Source organism: Haliotis rufescens, unplaced genomic scaffold (assembly GCF_023055435.1).
Source record: "Haliotis rufescens isolate VD_foot unplaced genomic scaffold, xgHalRufe1.0.p SCAF_8, whole genome shotgun sequence".
Taxonomy (NCBI): Eukaryota; Metazoa; Mollusca; class Gastropoda; order Lepetellida; family Haliotidae; genus Haliotis; species Haliotis rufescens.
The window spans coordinates 13,374,338-13,398,870 of record NW_025964372.1 but is presented as its reverse complement, the minus strand read 5'-3'; the positions used below and the strand labels follow the sequence as shown (position 1 = coordinate 13,398,870).

Sequence of the window (24,533 nt, the reverse complement as noted above, 5' to 3'; positions counted from 1 at the left end):
TTCAATCCAAAGGGAAGTCTTAGGAATCTGTAGCGGCCAAATGGGCTGTTAAAGGTCGTCAGCATGCTGGATTCCTCGTCGAGTTTGACAGACCAATAGCCGTGCCTTGCGTCCAGTTTGGAGAATACTGTCGCTCCTGAGAATTTGTGGGTTATCTCCTCAAGGGTAGGGGTTTTATAATGGGGCCTCTTAATGGCTGTGTTTAAGTCTTTCGGGTCCAGGCATACCCTGAGCTTGCCGCTAGCTTTCCTGCTGTATGCCAGGCTTGACACCCAGTCAGTTGGTTCCGTAACTTTGGCGATGACCTTGATTTTTTGTATCATTGGCGGTACTGAGGGGTCGACTGTAATATGACACTCTTTCTTGAACTGGCCAATGCCTTGAAATCTGTCTGGGTAGCTTCTTATTAGGTCTTCTTTCCCGTCAACCTTCTGCGTTGGAGGTGAGTCTTTTATTTCGCAATTGAGGGTTACGACTCTCAGCTGCCTACACGTAGGGAGTCCAAGGATGGCCGGTCCTTCTTCGCCTGAGATGAAGAAGTCTGCTTGAGATGTGTGGCCATTGAAGGTGCAGGGTAAGGATATTTTACCATACTGGGCTATTCGTGTGCCGTTGTAGGCTCTCAGTATGGTGCTGCTCTGCTTAGTTGAGTTTGCATTGGGCTTCCCATTGCTCTCCAGTGTATTTGGGTACATACGTTGGTATATGCGCAGGGGTAGGAGGTTACCTTGGGCTCCTGTGTCGACTTTGGCTTTGAGGGTGGCTGGTTGCTGTGGTCTGTCTTCTAGACTGATATTGAGGGTCACGAAAACCTCGTCTCTAGTGTCTCTGTGGTTGAGTATAGCATCAATTGAAAGTGACTCGAATGTTAGTGTTTCGAAAGCTGTTTCGAAATCCAGGTCATCATTACCTGTCATGCTATTCACTGAACGTTGTCCTTGTCGTGACCTACTTCTACCTCTGTGTGGCCTTCTAGTGTGAGGCTGACCACGGCCTCTGCCTCGACTGTTGCCTCTTGCTCTGCCCCTGTATGGTGTGTGCTGTGCGGCGTTCCTTCTACACATCACTTTCCAGTGGTTTCTTATGCCACAGTTTTCACATTCACTGCCATAAGCTGGACAGCGATTCGGTGGGTGTTGTCGTCCACAGTATTTGCATGGCTGCTCTTTCCTTACTTGGTGAATGTCAGTCTTCGTCGTCTGTACCCCTTGCAGTTGGGCCATGTTGTTGATGGATGCCTCATGCACTCTAGCTATATCCATGGCTTGATCCAATGACATCTGTTCATCTTTGCCCAATAATTCCTTCTGCAACTCCGGAATCCTTGTCCCAATGATTAATTGTTCAATTAATCTCTCTTTTAATTCGGCTTCCCCGAAACGACATTTAAAGGCCTGTAGTTTGCATCTGGTCATATAATTGTCGACTGATTCCAATGTGTCTTGCCTGTATCTTTGTAAGTAGAATCTCTGCACTCTGAAGTTACTTCTTGGCTCCAAGTGGACTTCAAATTTCTTGAAAATTACTTGCGGGTCCTTCGCTTCCTCTTCCCCGAAACGACATAAGTGAGTAGAACTGTTATCTTGACCCAAGCAGTGACAATTCACTAATTAGTGTTTGAATGACATTGTTTATACACTTGTTACAAGTGCCGCTCAATAAACAGTGTTGTGGAATACATAGTTGTTTGTTTTCAGTGAATGTCTAAGTTGGTATTTCTGCTATCAAAAATGTCTTATTGTTGATATGACTGCGATGTTTAATAATGCGAACAAAGACCACTCACATTTTTCGCATTTAATTCACGTTCGCATTAATTTCAAAATTTACAGTATATATCACCTCTTCTTGGATAAGATATATGGATGAACACCGAAATGCTGCTCCTCTTGTAATAAAGGCGTTGTTCATCCATGTCTTATCCTTACTTACATATATCACCTCCTCCTCATTCAATCATGTGAATGCTGCTCCTCTTGTAATAAAGGCGTTGTTCATCCATGTCTTATCCTTACTTACATATATCACCTCCTCCTCATTCAATCATGTGAATGCTGCTCCTCTTGTAATAAGGCGTTGTTCATCCATGTCTTATCCTTACTTACATATATCACCTCCTCCTCACTCAATTGTGTGAATGCTGCTCCTCTTGTAATAAGGCGTTGTTCATCCATGTCTTATCCTTACTTACATATATCACCTCCTCCTCACTCAATTGTGTGAATGCTGCTCCTCTTGTAATAAAGGCGTTGTTCATCCATGTCTTATCCTTACTTACATATATCACCTCCTCCTCACTCAATTGTGTGAATGCTGCTCCTCTTGTAATAAAGGCGTTGTTCATCCATGTCTTATCCTTACTTACATATATCACCTCCTCCTCACTCAATTGTGTGAATGCTGCTCCTCTTGTAATAAAGGCATTGTTCATCCATGTCTTATCCTTACTTACATATATCACCTCCTCCTCATTCAATCATGTGAATGCTGCTCCTCTTGTAATAAGGCGTTGTTCATCCATGTCTTATCCTTACTTACATATATCACCTCCTCCTCACTCAATTGTGTGAATGCTGCTCCTCTTGTAATAAGGCGTTGTTCATCCATGTCTTATCCTTACTTACATATATCACCTCCTCCTCACTCAATTGTGTGAATGCTGCTCCTCTTGTAATAAAGGCGTTGTTCATCCATGTCTTATCCTTACTTACATATATCACCTCCTCCTCACTCAATTGTGTGAATTCATGCTAAAAGCAACAACATAATGATAAAAGGAAACGTTAAGTCTTGTGACATGATAAATACAATATGTGATATAGGGAGAAACATGCTAGTCACACAATATTTCAGACACAGACACAGGCACAATAATCAAGCTGCATGAAAAAGCCCACCTCCATTCAGCCAATACCTCCTGACCATGAACATGTGTTGACTTTTACTTGACAGATGGAGGAGTGTGGTGACCAACAGAAGTGTAGCCTTGGCATTGACTACAGCTGTACACATGGCAAATGTGCTCACTGGGCTGAGTGCAGATGTAAGTTCACCTCTAGCTTCCTTTGTATGACAAGAAGAAAACATGACATCAACTACTTCTTGTACCATGCTCGTAAACTGTAACTGAGGGACATGTGTCTCCCACAGACACCCTTACTGTCTCCATGTCTGCCATCAGCACTAAGCAGCCTGGTGATCAATGCACTCATGTGTGCAGAATGTCTGGTAATGCAAAATATACTTTTATGATTCTCTTGATAACTGAATATCTTATGTTTTACAGATGTGTTTGCCAACCCCCACATTAGTGGCATCAATGTCCCAACATGCTCTGCCGAGAAGTACACTTCCATGCAGTGTCACCATGGTTACTGTTGGTGTGTCAGCGGGGATGGCCAGCCTATACAGGGCAGCCTTGCAAAGAAGTATGGCGTGATCTGTCAGGATGATGGTGAGTGTGATAATTGTTTCCATTATGAAAACATCAGCCCTAAATCAGTGTCCATACATCAGTGTCCACACATCAGTGTCCACACATCAGTGTCCATACATCAGTGTCCACACATCAGTGTCCACACATCAGTGTCCATACATCAGTGTCCACGCATCAGTGTCCATGCATCAGTGTCAATACATCAGTGTCCATACATCAGTGTCCACACATCAGTGTCCACACATCAGTGTCCATACATCAGTGTCCATACATCAGTGTCCATACATCAGTGTCCACCAGGGGTCCGGAAAATTTAAAATCCCAATCGGACATTTGCATTTAGGCCACGCCCCCTTCAAATAGCGTATTTTAGTACGACTTTTCACACACATTACAAGTTTACGTATGATGAATTATGAATTGTTTCAATTTAAATTGTTTAATTCACCGGACAATTAATAACAAATAATATCATTTTAGATTTACATGGAAAACATACGTTTGTTTCTTTTATAATAACGATCTGTTAACGTAGTGAACGGTCTAATTAATATTCATGAGTTATATTCATGAGTCTGCTCAAGTGTACGCGTTGTAACATTTGGATCGAGACTATTATCCCATATTTGGTTATCACGTGACCTCACGGGAATTTATTTTTTTTAAACTAAAGATTTTTTTAAAAACAAGTCAGATAATTTAATCACAAATACAAAAATATCGTTGATAGCAATAGTTATTTGAATACTTTTTTCATCTGTACTTATTTATTGACCATAAAAAAATTGTATATCGATCGTCCGAGAAAGCAAAATGGCGGTCAATCAAGATTCAATATACGACTAGCTACTGAAAACAATAAAATCTGCAAATCCTCATTGTATGTCAACCAAGTGAAAGTCGTTAGCCACGACTTACAAAATGATCGTCCAGACTTTGAGGGTTTGGCAGATCCGCTCGACTGATCTGCATCGGTCGACTGGCTGTCGTCACGCTTTCGCTTCTTGTCTGAGGTTACGTATCGTAGCATTGTGAGGATAATGAGGTACATCGATGATGCAAGATATTAATGTACAGTTGTAAACACCTTTCACTCAAATTAACAAGATGTTCTCAGTAATTAATCCGCGATTAATCAGTGTCAACTCAGTTTATTGCCTATTACAGTGATTGACCGATTGGACTATCATGTAGGTACGATGTATTTACAGCAATCAAAACAAACAAAGCTTGTCAGTGTAGTTAATCTTCATTGTGTTGCAACTGCAGACAGAAACTGCTCAGTCCTAACTGTTGATCATGTCCGGTCAAAATTTAAGAATGTCCGGACAATACTTTTTAAAATGTCCGGTAAGCAATATTTTAAAACGGACATTTGAGATTCCCAATCGGACATGTCCGGCGCATATGACGGTTTCCGGACCCCTTGTGTCCACACATCAGTGTCCACACATCAGTGTCCATACATCAGTGTCCATACATCAGTGTCCATACATCAGTGTCCACACATCAATGTCCATACATCAGTGTCCACACATCAGTGTCCACACATCAGTGTCCACACATCAGTGTCCATACATCAGTGTCCATACATCAGTGTCCACACATCAGTGTCCACACATCAGTGTCCATACATCAGTGTCCACACATCAGTGTCCATACATCAGTGTCCATACATCAGTGTCCACACATCAGTGTCCACACATAAGTGTCCACACATCAGTGTCCACACATCAGTGTCCAGACATCAGTGTCCACACATCAGTGTCCACACATCAGTGTCCATACATCAGTGTCCATACATCAGTGTCCACACATCAGTGTCCACACATCAGTGTCCACACATCAGTGTCCACACATCAGTGTCCATACATCAGTGTCCACACATCAGTGTCCACACATCAGTGTCCATACATCAGTGTCCATATAAGTCCCTGATAAAGACTTGTCTCTTGTCCAGTGATCTGGCCATCACTGTGAGGACTTGTCTCTTGTCCAGTGATCTGGCCATCACTGTGAGGACTTGTCTCTTGTCCAGTGATCTGGCCATCACTGTGAGGACTTGTCTCTTGTCCAGTGATCTGGCCATCACTGTGAGGACTTATCTCTTGTCCAGTGATCTGGCCATCACTGTGAGGACTTGTCTCCTGTCCAGTGATCTGGCCGTCACTGTGAGGACTTGTCTCTTGTCCAGTGATCTGGCCATCACTGTGAGGACTTGTCTCTTGTCCAGTGATCTGGCCATCACTGTGAGGACTTATCTCTTGTCCAGTGATCTGGCCATCACTGTGAGGACTTGTCTCCTGTCCAGTGATCTGGCCGTCACTGTGAGGACTTGTCTCTTGTCCAGTGATCTGGCCATCACTGTGAGGACTTGTCTCTTGTCCAGTGATCTGGCCATCACTGTGAGGACTTGTCTCCTGTCCAGTGATCTGGCCATCACTGTGAGGACTTGTCTCTTGTCCAGTGATCTGGCCATCACTGTGAGGACTTATCTCTTGTCCAGTGATCTGGCCATCACTGTGAGGACTTGTCTCTTGTCCAGTGATCTGGCCATCACTGTGAGGACTTGTCTCTTGTCCAGTGATCTGGCCATCACTGTGAGGACTTGTCTCTTGTCCAGTGATCTGGCCATCACTGTGAGGACTTGTCTCCTGTCCAGTGATCTGGCCGTCACTGTGAGGACTTGTCTCCTGTCCAGTGATCTGGCCATCACTGTGAGGACTTGTCTCTTGTCCAGTGATCTGGCCATCACTGTGAGGACTAATGGGTCATAGACTTGACAGGCTCAGGCAGGAAGGAAACCAGTAAAATAATTTCACAAATATGTGTTGACAATTAAGTCACAAAATGCACAGTGGTTTTATCCATGATAACATTGTAAATTGTTGTGGCATTTCATGAGTTAACTGTTCAGTTTAGCATGACTGTGAGGTGTCATGGCAAATATTACCATTCATGTCCTTGTGGGTATGTTTTACATTTCATGTCAATGTTTCAGGACAATATACAGTCATCGAAGGCCAAGCAGGTAAGATATATATACACAACCTTGTTCATCTTGTAATGAATGGAATACATATGTCATGTTTGTAATGAAGTGACTGTAACATTACGCTTGCTTCTTCCTACACAGTAGTTGTACATGGTATCGTGAAGTAGTGAGTACTGTCACCTCCCCAGTATCTGCAACTCATGTGTACAGTTGTCTACTGGTTTGCAATAAAACAAATGCATCTAATATTAACCCGTGAAGATCCGGGGTAGAATAGGTCTTCAGGAACCCATGCTTTCCGTAAAAGGCGACTACGCTTTGTAAGAGGTGACTAATGGATTCAGGTGGTCAGGCTTGCTGACTTGGTTGATGCATGTCATCATATCCAAATTGCATAGATCGATGCTCATAATGTCAGTCACTGGAGTGTCTTGTCTTCATTTATAGACAGACTGCTGTCATATGGCTGAAACATTGCTGAGTGCAGAGTTAAACAACAAACAAACATCTAATATCAACATTCCCTCTTTACCTGTGCAACCTTCAGTATATGCATGTGTATTTCAGTGAACTGCAGCAATGGGGGCACCCCCAACTTGAGCTGCCTTGATACCTGCATGGGCAAGGTGTGTCCCGGCAACCCCAATGCCACCTGTGTGGTCAACCTGTGCTCACCAGACTGCAGCCACAAGTTCATGATGGAGACTGAGGAGGTGGAAACATGTGGCGGTAGGTTATGTTCCACTCCCCCTCGTTCCCTGATGTCTTCATTGCCTTACTCCTGCATCTCTGTTAGGGTTGTTAATATCTCATAAAATAGGATCCTGTGCTATTATTTCAAAAACGCTGGGTTCCGAAAATATAAAGCCTTCCTAGCAATACGACCTTCCAAGCATTACAACCTATCATAGTTAACTCTATAGTTAATCATAGGCTTAAGAGTGCTGTAGTACTATAAACACTTTGTGGATGACTCGCACCGGCACATTGATTGTTGTCATATTTTCTAGTATTTGAACATGAGTAAGTCTTTTACCCCATGTGATAGGAGATGTAGATGAGAACGCTACAGTTATATGGTAATAATGGCATCATGGATCATTGACTTTCTCATTGTTGGATTTGCATATGAAGTTTCAAATATTAACCTTTTTCAATCCTTCTTGCCATATTTATATACTTCCTCATGTCAGAAGTAGAACAACTGTGAGCATACAAGCAAAGCTTGATGTCAGAGGTATTGAACATACCATGTAACTTTTGTGTTAATATCTTTATTTCAAAGTTTGAATTCAAAGCTATATAATTTGCATACGCAAAATCTTTTAAAGTCATAAAAATAAAGATGAAAAATGCTTTGAAGATTTTAAGATAAGACTCTCAGCATTAATGGTTAGCTTCAGATCATCAAGTTTAGGGCCATCATCTATAGGTTTTACAGTTATCTTGAGTTGTATTGTGAGGCAATTGATGAGAGATACCTGCAGTGTACTACATCACAGCACAACCGATATGGTTGAGGGTTAGTGATGGGGGGGCTGCCATCACCTACCTCAGGGCAGTGGATGTCCAGTCATTGTTGTCCTGGGGTTTTCTGGCCAGTCTTGGTCCTGTTTGCATGTATAGGATAACGCATATCCAGCTTGTGTGCCAATGTAGTATCATGGAAACATCTAGGTACTCACCTTTGCAAGCTGAAAGTCCTATCTTCCACCTCACTGAGTAGAGTGACCTTGAACATTGTGTGTGCCAGCATCCTGGGGGGTGGGGGGGGCGTCACAATCTGGACCAACTCTCCGCAGCTCTGCAAGTGGAGTGACTTCTAATCAGAGCTACCATCAGAATCCTCAAACGCATGCAGACATTGCAAGACGTGGTCACAATCATTATTAACATTTACTGATGTCACAAACTCGATGGTACATCCCATATTGTTTTCAGAAGTATATATATATAAGGCAATCTCATTAAAATCAGATCTGATTTCTGTACATTGAAAATGAATATATTTGGGGAGTTCTGAATGCAAAAAAATAAAGCCACACTATTCATATTGTTGTGGATATTTATACATGATGTCATTTATAAATGAGCCTGACACAAGCTTCTGTGAAGATGTCCATCTTCGCACAGAGTGGTGTTGTATTGGAGTAAAACATCTGATTTTAATGAGATTGATACAGAGGGTGATCTGGAGTGGGTAGGCAATACTCTACTTTATCTACAGTGAAGGTGTTGAGCACAGAACACTCTGTTAATGTTGCTGAATTTTTATGAAAAGGCTAATCACTTATGTCTCATTGTTAGGAGGATTGTTATTGTTATCTCTTCCTTGCAGAGGATGAGTGCGCTGTGATGTATGCAGAACCCAAGGCCTCGTGTCAAGGTAAGGTTCAGTGATGTGCAGCACTAGGGGAACTCAGCTAGGAATCAGGAGTCCCCCAGAAGTCTCAGAAGACATTAGTAGTGGATCCGGGTTAGAATAGGTCTTCAGCAGCCCATTCTAGTCCCCCATGAAGATCCGGGTTAGAATAGGGTCTTCAGCAATCCATTCTTGTCCCATATGAAGATCTGGGTTAGAATAGGTCTTCAGCAATCCATTTTTGTACCCCATGAAGATCCAGGTTAGAATATGGTCTTCAGCAACCCATGTTTATAACAGACAACTGTTTTTCGTAAGAGGCAACTAACAGGATCAGGCCATCAGGCTCACTGTCTTTGTTGATGCATGTCATCGTATCCCAATTGCGTAGATCAATGGTGATATTATCAATCGCAGGATTGTCGTGTCCAGACTTGATTATTTACAGACCTCCATCATATAGCATATAGAGTGTGTCATCATGTCAATTAGATGTGTAAGGAATAAAAAATGTATTTGTTTGTGTTTGATATCTATGATACCAAAACACACAACAGAAATTAAGTCTTTATGACATTATGCAATGCTTAAACTAACAGAATCTTTAGATGTGTGCATTTGCTACTTTGGAAGTACATATAAATAAAGTACAGAGTTGGTAAAAGGTCAAGGTCACATACTTATATTACATTGACCTGTGTCATTTATTAAACAGAGCCAATTGATTTGCAGGCATGTTTGTTTGCAGAAGCTCCCAAACATTAGGACATCTTATTGGAAATGTTAAGCACAGGTTGAATGTATGATGCTCATTGAAAGTGTAGGCCCTGTTAGAATTAAGACCTCTTTTGTTTGTTTATCTCTCCAAAAACACTACCCATCATATGATAAATCACATGTTTATCAACACAGTGGAATTATGCTATGCTACCATTAATGGTCTCATTGGTCTTAGGGTTAATTCATAATGAATGAAATCTTCCAGTTTATCATACCTTCAGGTTTGACTACAGAGACACCTTGCTACACTCATGTCCAACTTAGCTCTTGGAATGCCATGTTGTCCATCATTTAACAGTCTGTTTCCTTTAAATTTACCTGGGAAACAGTGTCTTGGCAAATGTGCAATAGCTTATCAAACAATGTATATCTCAGTGTGCAAAATATGCTTGATATGGGATCATCCTATTCCTGCTTTGTGTCTGTTTCCAGCGGAGCCTGCCTGCCCCCCCAGATTGTGCCCCAACGTGTGTGAGACCCAGACTTGTGGGAGGGATCCATGTGCCATGTGTCATGTGGATCCATGCACATGTCAAGCCGTATTCACGGACATGCTGACCAATGAGAACATCACTGACTGTACAGCAAGTGGGTGCTTTGTTGTCTTTATATCATACTAGGTTGCTTGTCTGACTTGTAATACTTTAACTTTCATCAAATTAGTGGCAAGGTGTATGCTGCCTTAAATGCGGGTGTGACAATGTACAACAGTGCTGCCTAAAATACGGGTGTGACAATGTACGACAGTGGTGCCTTAAATACGAGTGTGACAATGTACGACAGTGGTGCCTTAAATACGGGTGTGACAATGTACGACAGTGCTGCCTAAAATACGGGTGTGACAATGTATAACAGTGCTGCCTTAAATACGGGTGTGACAATGTACGACATTGGTGCCTTAAATACGGGTGTGACAAGGTATGACAGTGGTGCCTTAAATATGGGTGTGACAATGTACGACAGTGCTGCCTTAAATACGGGTGTGACAATGTACAACAGTGCTGCCTTAAATACGGGTGTGACAATGTACGACAGTGGTGCCTTAAATTTGGGTGTGACAATGTATGACAGTACTGCCTTAAATACGAGTGTGACAATGTACGACAGTGGTGCCTTAAATACGGTTGTGACAATGTATGACAGTACTGCCTTAAATACGAGTGTGACAATGTACGACAGTGGTGCCTTAAATACGGGTGGGACAATGTACGACAGTGGTGCCTTAAATACGGTTGTGACAATGTATGACAGTACTGCCTTAAATACGAGTGTGACAATGTACGACAGTGGTGCCTTAAATACGGGTGTGACAATGTACGACAGTGGTGCCTTAAATACGGGTGTGACAATGTACGACAGTACTGCCTTAAATACAAGTGTGACAATGTACGACAGTGGTGCCTTTAATACGGGTGTGACAATGTACGACAGTGCTGCCTTAAATACGGGTGGGACAATGTACGACAGTGGTGCCTTAAATACGGTTGTGACAATGTATGACAGTACTGCCTTAAATACGAGTGTGACAATGTACGACAGTGGTGCCTTAAATACGGGTGTGACAATGTACGACAGTGGTGCCTTAAATACGGGTGTGACAATGTACGACAGTACTGCCTTAAATACAAGTGTGACAATGTACGACAGTGGTGCCTTTAATACGGGTGTGACAATGTACGACAGTGGTGCCTTAAATACGAGTGTGACAAGGTATGACAGTGGTGCCTTAAATATGGGTGTGACAATGTACGACAGTGCTGCCTTAAATACAGGTGTGACAATGTACGGCAGTGCTGCCTTAAATACGGGTGTGACAATGTACGACAGTGCTGCCTTAAATACGGGTGGGACAATGTACGACAGTGATGCCTCTAATACGAGTGTGACAATGTACGACAGTGCTGCCTTAAATACGGGTGGGACAATGTACGACAGTGATGCCTCTAATACGAGTGGGACAATGTATGACAGTGCTGCCTTAAAAACGGGTGTGACAATGTACGACAGTGATGCCTTAAATACGGGTGTGACAATGTACGACAGTGATGCCTCTAATACGAGTGTGACAATGTATGACAGTAGTGCCTTAAATATGGTTGTGACAATGTATGACAGTGGTGCCTTAAATATGGGTGTGACAATGTATGACAGAGGTGCCTCAAATACGGGTGTGACAATGTACGACAGTACTGCCTTAAATACGAGTGTGACAATGAACGACAGTGGTGCCTTAAATACGGGTGTGACAATGTATGACAGTGCTGCCTTAAATACGGGTGTGACAATGTACGACAGTGCTACCTTAAATACGGGTGTGACAATGTATAACAGTGCTGCCTTAAATACGAGTGTGACAATGTACGACAGTGCTGCCTTAAATACGGGTGTGACAATGTACGACAGTGTTGGTTTAAATACGAGTATGACAATGTATGACAGAGTCGGTTTAAGTCTGGGTATGACAATGTATGACAGTATTGGTTTAAATACGAGTGTGACGATATACGACAGTGCTGTCTTAACTACGGGTGTGACAATGTACGACAGAATCGGTTTAAATATCGGTGTGACAATGTACGATAGGGCTGCCTTAAATACGGGTGTGATAATGTACGACAATTTGGTTTAAGTATGGGTGTGACAATGTATGACAGTTCTGCCTTAAAAACGGGTGTGACAATGTACAACAGAGTCGATTTAAATATGGGTGTGACAATGTACGACAGTGGTGCCTTTATTACGAGTGTGACAATGTACGACATTGGTGCCTTAAATACGGTTATGACAATATACGACAGTGCTGCCTTAAATAAAGGTTTTGACAATATACAACAGAACTGCCTTATATACGGGTGTGAGTGAGTGAGTGAGTATGGTTTTACGCCGCTTTTAGCAATATTCCAGCAATATCACAGCGGGGGACACCAGAAATGGGCTTCACACATTGTACCCATGTCGGGAATCGAACTATATACGGGTGTGACAATGTACGACAGTGCTGCCTTAAATATGGGTGTGACAATGTACAACAGTACAGCCTTAAATAAAGGTTTTGACAATATACGACAGTGCTGTCTTAAATACAGGTGTGACATTGTATGACAGAGTCGGTTTAAGTATGGGTGTGACAATGTACGACAGTGCTGCCTTAAATACTGGTGTGACAATGTATGACAGTGGTGCCTTAAATACTGGTGTGACAATGTATGACAGTGGTGCCTTAAATATGAGTGTGACAATGTACGACAGTGCTGCCTTAAATACGGGTGTGACAATGTACGTCACTGGTGCCTTAAATACCAGTGTGACAATATACAACAGTCCAGTTTTAACTACGGGTGTGACAATGTACGACAGAATCAGTTTAAATATGGTTGTGACAATGTACGACAGTGCTGCCTTAAATATGGGTATGACAATGTATGACAGTGTTGGTTTAAGTATGGGTATGATAATGTATGACAGTGTTGGTTTAAATACGAGTATGACAATGTATGACAGAGTCGGTTTAAGTCTGGGTATGACAATGTATGACAGTATTGGTTTAAATACGAGTGTGACAATATACGACAGTGCTGTCTTAACTATGGGTGTGACAATGTACGACAGAATCGGTTTAAATATAGGTGTGACAATGTACGACAGAATCGGTTTAAATATGGGTGTGACAATGTACGATAGGGCTGCCTTAAATACGGGTGTGACAATGTACAACAGAGTCAATTTAAATATGGGTGTGACAATGTACGACAGTGCTGCCTTAAATATGGGTATGACAATGTATGACAGTGTTGGTTTAAGTATGGGTATGACAATGTATGACAATGTTGGTTTAAATACAAGTATGACAATGTATGACAGAGTCGGTTTAAGTATGGGTATGACAGTGTTGGTTTAAATACGAGTTTGACAATGTACGACAGTGGTGGTTTAATTACGAGTATGACAATGTACGACAGAGTCGGTTTAAATACGGGTGTGACAATGTATGACAGTGGTGGTTAAATTATGAGTATGACAATGTACGACAGAGTCAGTTTAAGTATGGGTGTGACAATGTATGACAGAGTTGTTTTAAATATGGGTATGACAATGTGCGACAGTGATGGTTTAATTACGAGTATGACAATGTACGACCGTGGTGGTTTAATTACGAGTATGACAATGTAAGACAGAGTCGGTTTAAGTATGGGTGTGACAATGTACGACAGAGTCGGTTTAAATATTGGTATGACAATGTATGACAGTGATGGATTAAATACGAGTATGACAATGTACGACAGTGGTGGTTAATTACGAGTATAACAATGTACGACAGAGTCGGTTTAAGTATGGTTGTGACAATGTATAACAGAGTCGGTTTAAATATGGGTATGACAATGTGCTTCAGTGTAGATTTTTATACCGTTATGACAACAGATGTGACTTTGTGGGTGTGTTTTGCTGTGACCCACACCCACTGTCAGATGGACAGTGTACTGCATGTTTATATGTGGCTGTGTTGGCAGTGACCCACACCCACTGTCAGATGGCCAGTGTACTGCATGTTTATATGTGGCTGTGTTGGCAGTGACCCACACCCACTGTCAGATGACCCACTGTACCAAGAAGATGGAGATGAAGAGAGAGATGCTGGTGACCGGGACCACCACGGTCTACCTGCCTACATGTGGCCCTGATGGCCGCTATGAACCCAAACAGTGTCAAGATGACCGCTGCTGGTGTGTGGATGGTGTCGGTCAATGGCTCAAGCTTTCAGACTTGTACGAAGTTTGCGGTAAGTCTACTGTTATTGCTTGATCAGAACAGAAAACATCTTTTTACAAAGCTACCTTGTGAGTGAATTGAGCAGGATAACAAATGTATGATCAGTGTGCTAGGATCAAGAATCTAAGTACCCCTGTAAACATATTTTCCAGGTCGGAATGAGACAGTGAACATTGTGATTACGATGAAGTTTGACCATGAGTTCAGCCTTGTCGCCAACAAGATAGAGGAATTCAAGAGGTGAGCAAACATTTAGGAGGAGGAAATCCTGGGACTGTTCTTCATTACAAGGCTTGTCTTGCTTGGATTGGGAGAGACTATAACAGTTCAGCCTGTTCGCTCAGGTTAAAGAATTGCAGACAAACTGCCATCTTGTTTAATCACAGGGAGAAATCTGGATGGGTTTCATTTTAACCATATGTGGAAGGTTGTTGTTCATGGAATTTAACATTTCCGAAATCTTTACACAGAATGCTGACTCAGGGGGAGATAGGGCTAAATCTTGTGGAGATGAATATATGTTGTAGGCATGTAGTTGACCTGTTGTTGACCTGTTGTTGACATGTTGTTGACATGTTGTTGACATGTAGTTGACATGTAGTTGACATGTAGTTGACCTGTTGTGGACCTGTAGTTGACATGTGGTGGACCTGTTGTTGACATGTTGTTGACATGTTGTTGGCATGTTGTTGACATGTTGTTGACCTGTTGTTGACATGTAGTTGACATGTAGTTGACCTGTTGTTTCAGAGCTGTCATCATGTCAATCATAGAGGGCTCAGGCATAGCTGATGCTGAAGATTTCATCAAGGACATTAGGGTAGGTGTAACAACATTCAAGTAGGGGTGTAACAACATTCAGGAAGGTGTAACAACGCTCAGATAGGTCAAATGATATTCAGGTAGGTCAAATTATATTCAGGTAGGTCAAATTATATTCAGGTAGGTCTAATGACGTCCAAGCAGATCGGAAAACAACCTCAAGCCCCCACATGCCTCACCAAAGCTTGCCAAAGACGTCCAAACCCTGCCCATTCCTCCACGACATGCTTTGTCTCTATGTCCCTTAAAGGGACCCTCAGAACTCACAGGTGACATTTCATGGAAAACACTGTAGATGTATGCTGTAAGGTGTGTCTTGTGTTGCCAGGTGTACAAGGGGAGCATCAAAGTGGACACAACCCTGGAAGACAAGAAAGACCTGGTCGCCCCATCCGCTGAACTGCCTGTCCTGGCAGACATGATGGAGAACAGGGTAAGAGCCACACGTTGTCACACTAGGTCAGACATTGTCCTGGCAGACATGATGGAGAACAGGGTAAGAGCCACACGTTGTCACACTAGGTCACACATTGTCCTGGCAGACATGATGGAGAACAGGGTAACAGCCACACGTTGTCACACTAGGTCACACATTGTCCTGGCAGACATGATGGAGAACAGGGTAAGAGCCACACGTTGTCACACTAGGTCACACATTGTCCTGGCAGACATGATGGAGAACAGGGTAACAGCCACACGTTGTCACACTAGGTCACACATTGTCCTGGCAGACATGATGGAGAACAGGGTAACAGCCACACGTTGTCACACTAGGTCAGACATTGTCCTGGCAGACATGATGGAGAACAGGGTAACAGCCACACGTTGTCGCACTAGGTCAGACATTGTCCTGGCAGACATGATGGAGAACAGGGTAAGAGCCACACGTTGTCACACTAGGTCACACATTGTCCTGGCAGACATGATGGAGAACAGGGTAACAGCCACACGTTGTCACACTAGGTCACACTAGGTTACACATTGTCCTGGCAGACATGATGGAGAACAGGGTAACAGCCACACGTTGTCACACTAGGTCACACATTGTCCTGGCAGACATGATGGAGAACAGGGTAAGAGCCACACGTTGTCACACTAGGTCAGACATTGTCCTGGCAGACATGATGGAGAACAGGGTAAGAGCCACACATTGTCACACTAGGTTACACATTGTCCTGGCAGACATGATGGAGAACAAGGTAAGAGCCACACGTTGTCACACTAGGTCAGACATTGTCCTGGCAGACATGATGGAAAACAGGGTAAGAGCCACACGTTGTCACACTAGGTTACACATTGTCCTGGCAGACATGATGGAGAACAGGGTAAGAGCCACACGTTGTCACACTAGGTCAGACATTGTCCTGGCAGACATGATGGAGAACAGGGTAAGAGCCACACGTTGTCACACTAGGTTACACATTGTCCTGGCAGACATGATGGAGAACAGGGTAAGAGCCACACGTTGTCACACTAGGTCAGACATTGTCCTGGCAGACATGATGGAGAACAGGGTAACAGCCACACGTTGTCACACTAGGTCAGACATTGTCCTGGCAGACATGATGGAGAACAGGGTAAGAGCCACACGTTGTCACACTAGGTCAGACATTGTCCTGGCAGACATGATGGAGAACAGGGTAAGAGCCACACGTTGTCACACTAGGTTACACATTGTCCTGACAGACATGATGGAGAACAGGGTAAGAGCCACACGTTGTCACACTAGGTCAGACATTGTCCTGGCAGACATGATGGAGAACAGGGTAAGAGCCACACGTTGTCACACTAGGTCACACATTGTCCTGGCAGACATGATGGAGAACAGGGTAAGAGCCACACGTTGTCACACTAGGTTACACATTGTCCTGGCAGACATGATGGAGAACAGGGTAAGAGCCACATGTCGTCACACTAGGTCAGACATTGTCCTGGCAGACATGATGGAGAACAGGGTAAGAGCCACACGATGTCACACTAGGTCACACATTGTCCTGGCAGACATGATGGAGAACAGGGTAAGAGCCACACGTTGTCACACTAGGTCAGACATTGTCCTGGCAGACATGATGGAGAACAGGGTAAGAGCCACACGTTGTCACACTAGGTTACACATTGTCCTGGCAGACATGATGGAGAACAGGGTAAGAGCCACACGTTGTCACACTAGGTCACACATTGTCCTGGCAGACATGATTGAGAACAGGGTAAGAGCCACACGTTGTCACACTAGGTCACACGTTGTCCTGGCAGACATGATGGTGAACAGGGTAAGATCCACACTTTGTCACACTAGGTCACATGTTGTCCTGGCAGACTGATGAATCAGGGTGATCCAAACATATGGGTATAAGTAGGTGAATGAGTGAGTAAGTGTTGTGTTCGCTGCTGTAGTCTTCCATCTACCATATTTTCTCAAAAAGATATGCAGGACCTCCAATAAGCCTGAATCTACTTAATGCAGTGTGATACACACATAAAGACAGAAGTTGGGCTGCAATTACATGCCAGATATCTAGTACTTTGATATGTAGTGATTAATAGTCACCATTTCTTGCCAATGTACCCTTTGTGTGACTGTAAAGTTTGGGATTCAGTAAGGTAGTGAGTTGGCGCAGTGTCAGTATTATACAGAATAGATGCCAGGCCTCTAATAGAGGAAATATGGTATCTCCACAAGCCTGCAAGTCACTCAGTGTGGACCAGCTCAGGACAAGGTCCTGGGGACCTCAGTAACAGGGTGAATAAACTCAGGACAAGGTCCTGGGGACCTCAGTAACAGGGTGAATAAACTCAGGACAAGGTCCTGGGGACCTCTGGGACAGTGTGGACCAGCTCAAGGACAAGGTCCTGGGTACCTCTGTGACGGTGTGGACCAGCTCTGGAAAAGGTCCTGGGGACCTCAGTGACAGTGTGGATAAGCTCAAGGACAAGGTCCTTGGGACCTTAGTGACGGTGTGGACCAGCTCAAGGACAAGGTCCTGGGGACCTCAGTGATAGTGTGGGCCAGCTCAGGACAAGGTCCTGGGGACCTCTGTGATGGTGTGGACCAGCTCAAGGACAAGGTCCTGGGGACCTCTGTGAGAGTGTGGACCAGCTCAGAACAAGGTCCTGGGGACCTCTGTGACAGTGTGGACCAGCTCAGGACAAGGTCCTGGGGACCTCAGTAATAGTGTGGACCAGCTCAAGGACAAGGTCCTGAGGACCTCAGTGACAGTGTGGACCAGCTCAGTGACAGGGAACCCTTTCAGGGCCATGGCTACTTGTGCATCACACTCTTGTCTGGCTCTACATGATGCTGAGATGGTTGTAGACATTACTCTCAGCATTAGACGTCGATTCATATGGGCTAGTTTCCTTCAAAGCCGTTGCAGAATAGATCCCCACTGTAAAATGTTGTTTTGTGATGTTATAGTATCATTATGGTAAACCATGTTGGGCATGTGGATCAGTTTGCACAAACTGAAGCCCACAAGGACATTGTGTCATTATTTGTTGCAAAGATTTTGTCCTAAAAGCATATTTTTTCAAGTAATGCTGTTAGCCCAGTGGGTCTTTTTTGCCTTATGAATAAGTTGGATTGGGGCATTTTTGCCTTAAGAATACAAGTTTGATTTGGAAATGCCTCTACTACAAACTGAGAGTAAAGGATTTAATACTTTTAATGACTACTTCTAACATTGCAGATAAAGAGTGGTGATATGTCAGTGAAGTTTGAAGGTCAGGCACTGGTGGCCAACTCAGGGCTATACAGCAGAACCAACCGGTTTGAAGGGCAGCCTCCCACAGAAGAATCCTCAACAACAGCCATGCCCCCAGCTGAGCCCGAGCCAGAACCCCTGGAGCAGAAGGTTATCATCATCATCTCCGTGGTGGCAGGCGTTGTGGGGCTGGTTCTCCTCTCCGTGTTGGTCTATGTAAGTAGCCTACAGTGTCACCATGTGCTGGTCTATGTAAGTAGCCTACAGTGTCACCATGTGCTTGTCTATGTAAGTAGCATACAGTGTCACCATGTGCTGGTCTATGTAAGTAGCATACAGTGTCACCATGTGCTGGTCTATGTAAGTAGCATACAGTGTCACCATGTGCTGGTCTATGTAAGTAGCATACAGTGTCACCATGTGCTGGTCTATGTAAGTAGCATACAGTGTCACCATGTGCTGGTCTGTGTACGTAGCATACACAGTGTTAATATATGCTTGTAGATGTAAGTAGCATACATACAGCATCAACAGATAGTTTGAAGACCTATCTAGGTGTATGTTACTGTGCTGTGTGATACAATATGTGATGGTATTACTGTGCTGCTAGATACAGGGACACGGGTGGCCCTGCCATCTTAGACACTGTGATTCGTTGTGCAGAGTTGTGTCCCTTGGGCATGCCAGAAACCTATGATTGTGAGTTTGAATCCTGGTTCTCCCCGATTATGTTTCTAGGTTTGTCAGCACCATACCCGTGTTCTTGGGTTTCAACAAAGTGGTAAACGTCTGAGACCTGGCTTTCCTCCAACATTAAGCGATATAACTGGAATACTGTTAAAAGCTGCGTTAAACCCAACACACTCCTGATACAGTATGTGACTGTATGTTTCTGTGATGTGTGATGCAATATTTGACTGTGTGTAACTGTGCTGCGTGATACAATGTACCTGTATGTTACTTTGCTGCTGGATACAATATGTGACTGTGCTGCAGGATACAATGTGTGACTGTGTTACTGTGCTGTGTGATAAAATATGTGTCTGTTACTGTGCTGTGTGATAAAATATGTCTGTGTGTTACTGTGCTGCATGATACAATGTGTGACTGTTTTACAGTTATGTGTGATAAAATATGTGTCTGTGTGTAACTGTGATGTATGATACAATATGTGACTGTGTTACAGTGATGTGTGTTACAATATGTGACTTTGTGTTACTGTGCTGCGTGATACAATATGTAACTGTGTTACTATGCTGTGTGATACAATATGTGACTGTGTTACTGCGCTGTGTCATACAATATGTGACTGTGTGTTACTGTGTTGCAGGATACAATGTGTGACAGTGTGTCACTGTGCTGTATTATACAATATGTGACTGTGTTACTGTGCTGTGTGATACAAAATGTGACCGTGTTACTGTGCTGCAGGATACAATATGTGACTGTGCTGCAGGATACAATATGTGTCTGTTGTAGTGTGCTGTGTGATACAGTATGTGACTGTTTTTGTGCTGCATGATACAATATGTGACTGTGTGTTACTGTGCTGCGTGATACAATATATGACTGTGTGTGACTGTGCTGCATGATACAATAAGTGACTGTGTACTGTGCTGTGTGATACAATATGTTACTGTGCTGCATGATACAATATGTTACTGTGCTGCATGATGCAATATGTGACTCTACTGTGCTGCATGATACAATATGTGATTGTGTGTTACTGTGCTGCATGATACAATATGTGACTCTACTTTGCTGTGTGATACAATATGTGACTGTGTGTTACTGTGCTGCGTGATACAATATTTGACTGTGTGTTACTGTGCTGCGTGATACAATATGTGACTGTGTTTCACTGTGCTGTGTGATACAATATGTTACTGTGCTGCATGATGCAATATGTGACTCTACTGTGCTGCGTGATACAATATGTGACTCTACTTTGCTGCGTGATACAATATGTGACTATGTGTTGTGCTGCATGATACAATATGTGACTGTGTACTGTGCTGTGTGATACAATATGTTACTGTGCTGCATGATACAATATGTGACTGTGTACTGTGCTGCATGATACAATATGTGACTGTGTTTCACTGTGCTGTGTGATACAATATGTTACTGTGCTGCATGATACAATATGTAACTGTGTGTTACTGTGCTGCGTGATACAATATGTGACTGTGTGTTACTGTGCTGCATGATACAATATGTAACTGTGTGTTACAGTTCTGCTGTTGTCAGCGTCGGAACAAAGCAGAGACGGGTTCCCAGAGCGGCTCAAGTGAATACAGCATAGAGAAGGTATGTTCCATAGGTCTGCAGTAGTATATGACAACAGGTAACACACAATCCTGTAGTATATGGCAACAGGTAACAGACAGCCCTGTAGCATCTGACAACAGGTAACAGACAATCCAAGTAGTGTCTTGTCTGACAACAGGTAACAGGCAACCCTGTAGTTTATGACAACAGGTAACAGGCAACCATGTAGTGTCTGACAACAAGAAACAGACAGCCCTGTAGTGTCTGACAACAGGTAACAGGCAACCCTGTAGTGTCTGACAACAGATATAAGACAATCCTGTAGTGTCTGACAACAGGTAACAGGCAACCCAGTAGTGTCTGACAACAGGTAACAGACAATCCAAGTAGTGTCTTGTCTGACAACAGGTAACAGGCAACCCTGTAGTATATGACAACAGGTAACAGACAACCCTGTAGTATATGACAACAGGTAACAGACAACCCTGTAGTGTCTGACAACAGGTAACAGGCAACCATGAAGTGTCTGACAACAAGAAACAGACAGCCCTGTAGTGCCTGACAACAGGTTACAGGCAACCCTGTAGTGTCTGACAACAGGTTACAGGCAACCCTGTAGTGTCTGACAACAGATATAAGACAATCCTGTAGTGTCTGACAACAAGAAACAGACAGCCCTGTAGTGTCTGACAACAGGTAGCAGACAATCCTGTAGTGTCTGACAACAGATATAAGACAATCCTGTAGTGTCTGACAACAAGAAACAGGCAACCCTGTAGTGTCTGACAACAGGTTACAGGCAACCCTGTAGTGTCTGACAACAGATATAAGACAATCCTGTAGTGTCTGACAACAAGAAACAGACAGCCCTGTAGTGTCTGACAACAGGTAGCAGACAATCCTGTAGTGTCAGACAACAAGAAACAGACAGCCCTGTAGTGTCTGACAACAGGTAGCAGGCAACCCTGTAGTGTCTGAATAGTAACAGACAATCCTGTAGTGTCTGACAACAGGTAACAGACAATCCAGTAAATCAACTTGTAGAGGAAGGGCAACTAAAATATGCTGTTTTTGAACTTATGATCTTGAAATAGTTCGGTCGATTTTACATGGAAAGTAGTTACATGACATTAGTGTTAATAGGTATTGTGCATGTGGTATCATGCAATGACCTCAACTCTCTTCTCAACCTCATCAATACACTAACATATAGTCCCCAAAAAAGAAATATGCATTTAATAAAAGAAACCTTGAGTATTAAGCAACCATCAAGTCTCCCAATTGCAGATACCTCTGTGAAGATCCAGATAGAGAAGAGATCTTCAGCAATCCATGCTTTCTGTAAGAGACGACTATGCTTGTCGTAAGAGGAGGCTAACAGAATCGGGTGGTCAACCTCGCTGATTAACCTGATGTATATCATCGTATCCTAATTGCTTGGATCGATGCTCAATATGTCAATCACTGGATTGTCTGGTCCAGACTCGATTATTTACAGACCACCATCATGTAGATGGAATATTGCTGAGTGCAGCGTTAAACACCAAACAAACAAATCTATAATGCAGGCTATAGCTGAGGAGGGAATGACAATGGAATCTGGGTGCTTGTTTTATTAGATATACATTTGGAGGTTTGTAAGAGCGACTACCTCAAAAACAGACATGTCCTCATCTTCTGTTGTAGTTTTACACCTCCTAATGCTTCTGCTTTTCCAGAAACAAGACCACCAAGCTCCAGCTGTCACCAATGCCACTTATGGAATGGTGTACCCAGGGACAGACAATCGGTCCTACAAGCAAGATGAGGACTTCATCAAAGTCCGACTTTGAGTTAACTCACTTTCAAGATGGGGCCATTCTGGGTTTTTTATATTGTTGACATCAAACAGTTTGACCAAATTGTGATATAGAATCCTACTTAATTTTGGGGATGTCTTAATAGGACAGATTTGAAGAGAAAAAACATCCCAAATATGTTAACTGTTTATTTTGACTTTTCTGAGTTCAACTATTGTGAAATGGTTGAAAACGTTTGCGGATGATAATGTACACATTACATGTCTTTTATATACATTTGATTGCATAATGCTGATCAGTGTGTGCCTCTTCAAATAAGGTTTCATATCTAGAGTTTGTTTTTCTAACTATCTTGGATGATATATTTTTTCTGTTCCAACAGTGAATAGTTTTCCCCTTATAAATACTCTGTGCACCCTATAGTACATCATGACAATGTTTTTTGTTACGATATGCAGCATGTTGTTGAATCCACTCAAACTTTCAATCTGACTATGTATAATCATTCCTATGTATTCAGAAAGGATCTGGACTTTGTGATATTTAGAAAAATATGTTTTATATGATTTTTGAGCTACCATATTTAAGTGAAATCCATCCACAAATAACTGATTGTATATTGGAGTAATGTTTCTAGCATTTCATCAAGAAGTATCGTTGACACATAACAGTTTGACGAGCATTACAATCATTCTTTACTAAAAATGTTTGTTTTGCAATCACATCTAGTTTTTTACCCCATTAGTTGTTGTTTTTGAGAACTACCTGCAGTTATAGTTTCTGTCTTTAGACATAGTGCAGCCTTTAAAAAGTAATCTTGATTATCTTGATATACTTGAGATAAAATGTTTCCCATGCTTTAGTATATGACTTTGAATGTAACCAATATTGATTTTACTGTATGTTCTATAATAATCAGAGTGTAGCATACAATACATTGTATTACTAACTTACCACACACAATAATTCTTTACTAGAGTTTCTACACCTGTTTGTACTAGTATTTGCTAACACTGCTTGCATAGAAAAAAAAATCAGTATAGAAATTTGATATTTCCATGTTAAAAAAAGTACAAAGACCAGAAATATTGTGTGGACTTATTTTCTTAAAGGATATGTGAACACATTTATTAAATATCAGTTGAAGTTCAGTTAAAGACTTACATCTTGGTGGAGCAACTACTTTGGACGCATGTACATACAATGTGGCCACATATAAGACTTTCTTTTGTAATATATGTTGTTGAATCAATTTTATGCTTTTGTGAACCTGAATAAAGATCTGATAAATACTGAAACTGACTTGTTTCACCTACAATAGCATCCATACAGTCCCAATCAAAGTGAGGAGTAGTACTGAAACTGACTTGTTTCACCTACAATAGCATCCATACAGTCCCAATCAAAGTGAGGGGTAGTACTGAAAGTGACTTGTTTCACCTTCAATAGCATCCATACAGTCCCAAACAAAGCAAGGAGTAGTACTAAAACTGACTTTTTTTCACCTACAATAGCATCCATACAATAGCATCCATACAGTCCCAAACAAAGCGAGGAGTAGTACTGAAAGTGACTTGTTTCACCTACAATAGCAACCATA

The 24,533-nt window shown here is 42.6% G+C and overlaps 1 protein-coding gene across 10 annotated transcripts in view; it reads left to right on the top strand.

Moving 5' to 3' along the window:
- The window catches only part of LOC124117390, a 203,018-nt gene extending 178,787 nt beyond the window's left edge, over positions 1 to 24,231 (top strand). For all 10 annotated transcript variants that reach the window (XM_048388963.1, XM_048388962.1, XM_048388967.1 and 7 more), the window contains 13 exons: positions 2,953 to 3,043; positions 3,287 to 3,454; positions 6,438 to 6,467; positions 6,999 to 7,160; positions 8,770 to 8,817; positions 10,006 to 10,161; positions 14,144 to 14,350; positions 14,493 to 14,580; positions 15,091 to 15,160; positions 15,491 to 15,595; positions 18,849 to 19,079; positions 21,099 to 21,173; positions 22,853 to 24,231. In XM_048388963.1, coding sequence (XP_048244920.1) covers positions 2,953 to 3,043; positions 3,287 to 3,454; positions 6,438 to 6,467; positions 6,999 to 7,160; positions 8,770 to 8,817; positions 10,006 to 10,161; positions 14,144 to 14,350; positions 14,493 to 14,580; positions 15,091 to 15,160; positions 15,491 to 15,595; positions 18,849 to 19,079; positions 21,099 to 21,173; positions 22,853 to 22,966 — 1,545 coding nt within the window. In that variant the 3' untranslated portion in view covers positions 22,967 to 24,231. The remainder of the gene's footprint in view (positions 1 to 2,952; positions 3,044 to 3,286; positions 3,455 to 6,437; positions 6,468 to 6,998; positions 7,161 to 8,769; positions 8,818 to 10,005; positions 10,162 to 14,143; positions 14,351 to 14,492; positions 14,581 to 15,090; positions 15,161 to 15,490; positions 15,596 to 18,848; positions 19,080 to 21,098; positions 21,174 to 22,852) is intronic.
- Positions 24,232 to 24,533: the final 302 nt, after the last annotated feature.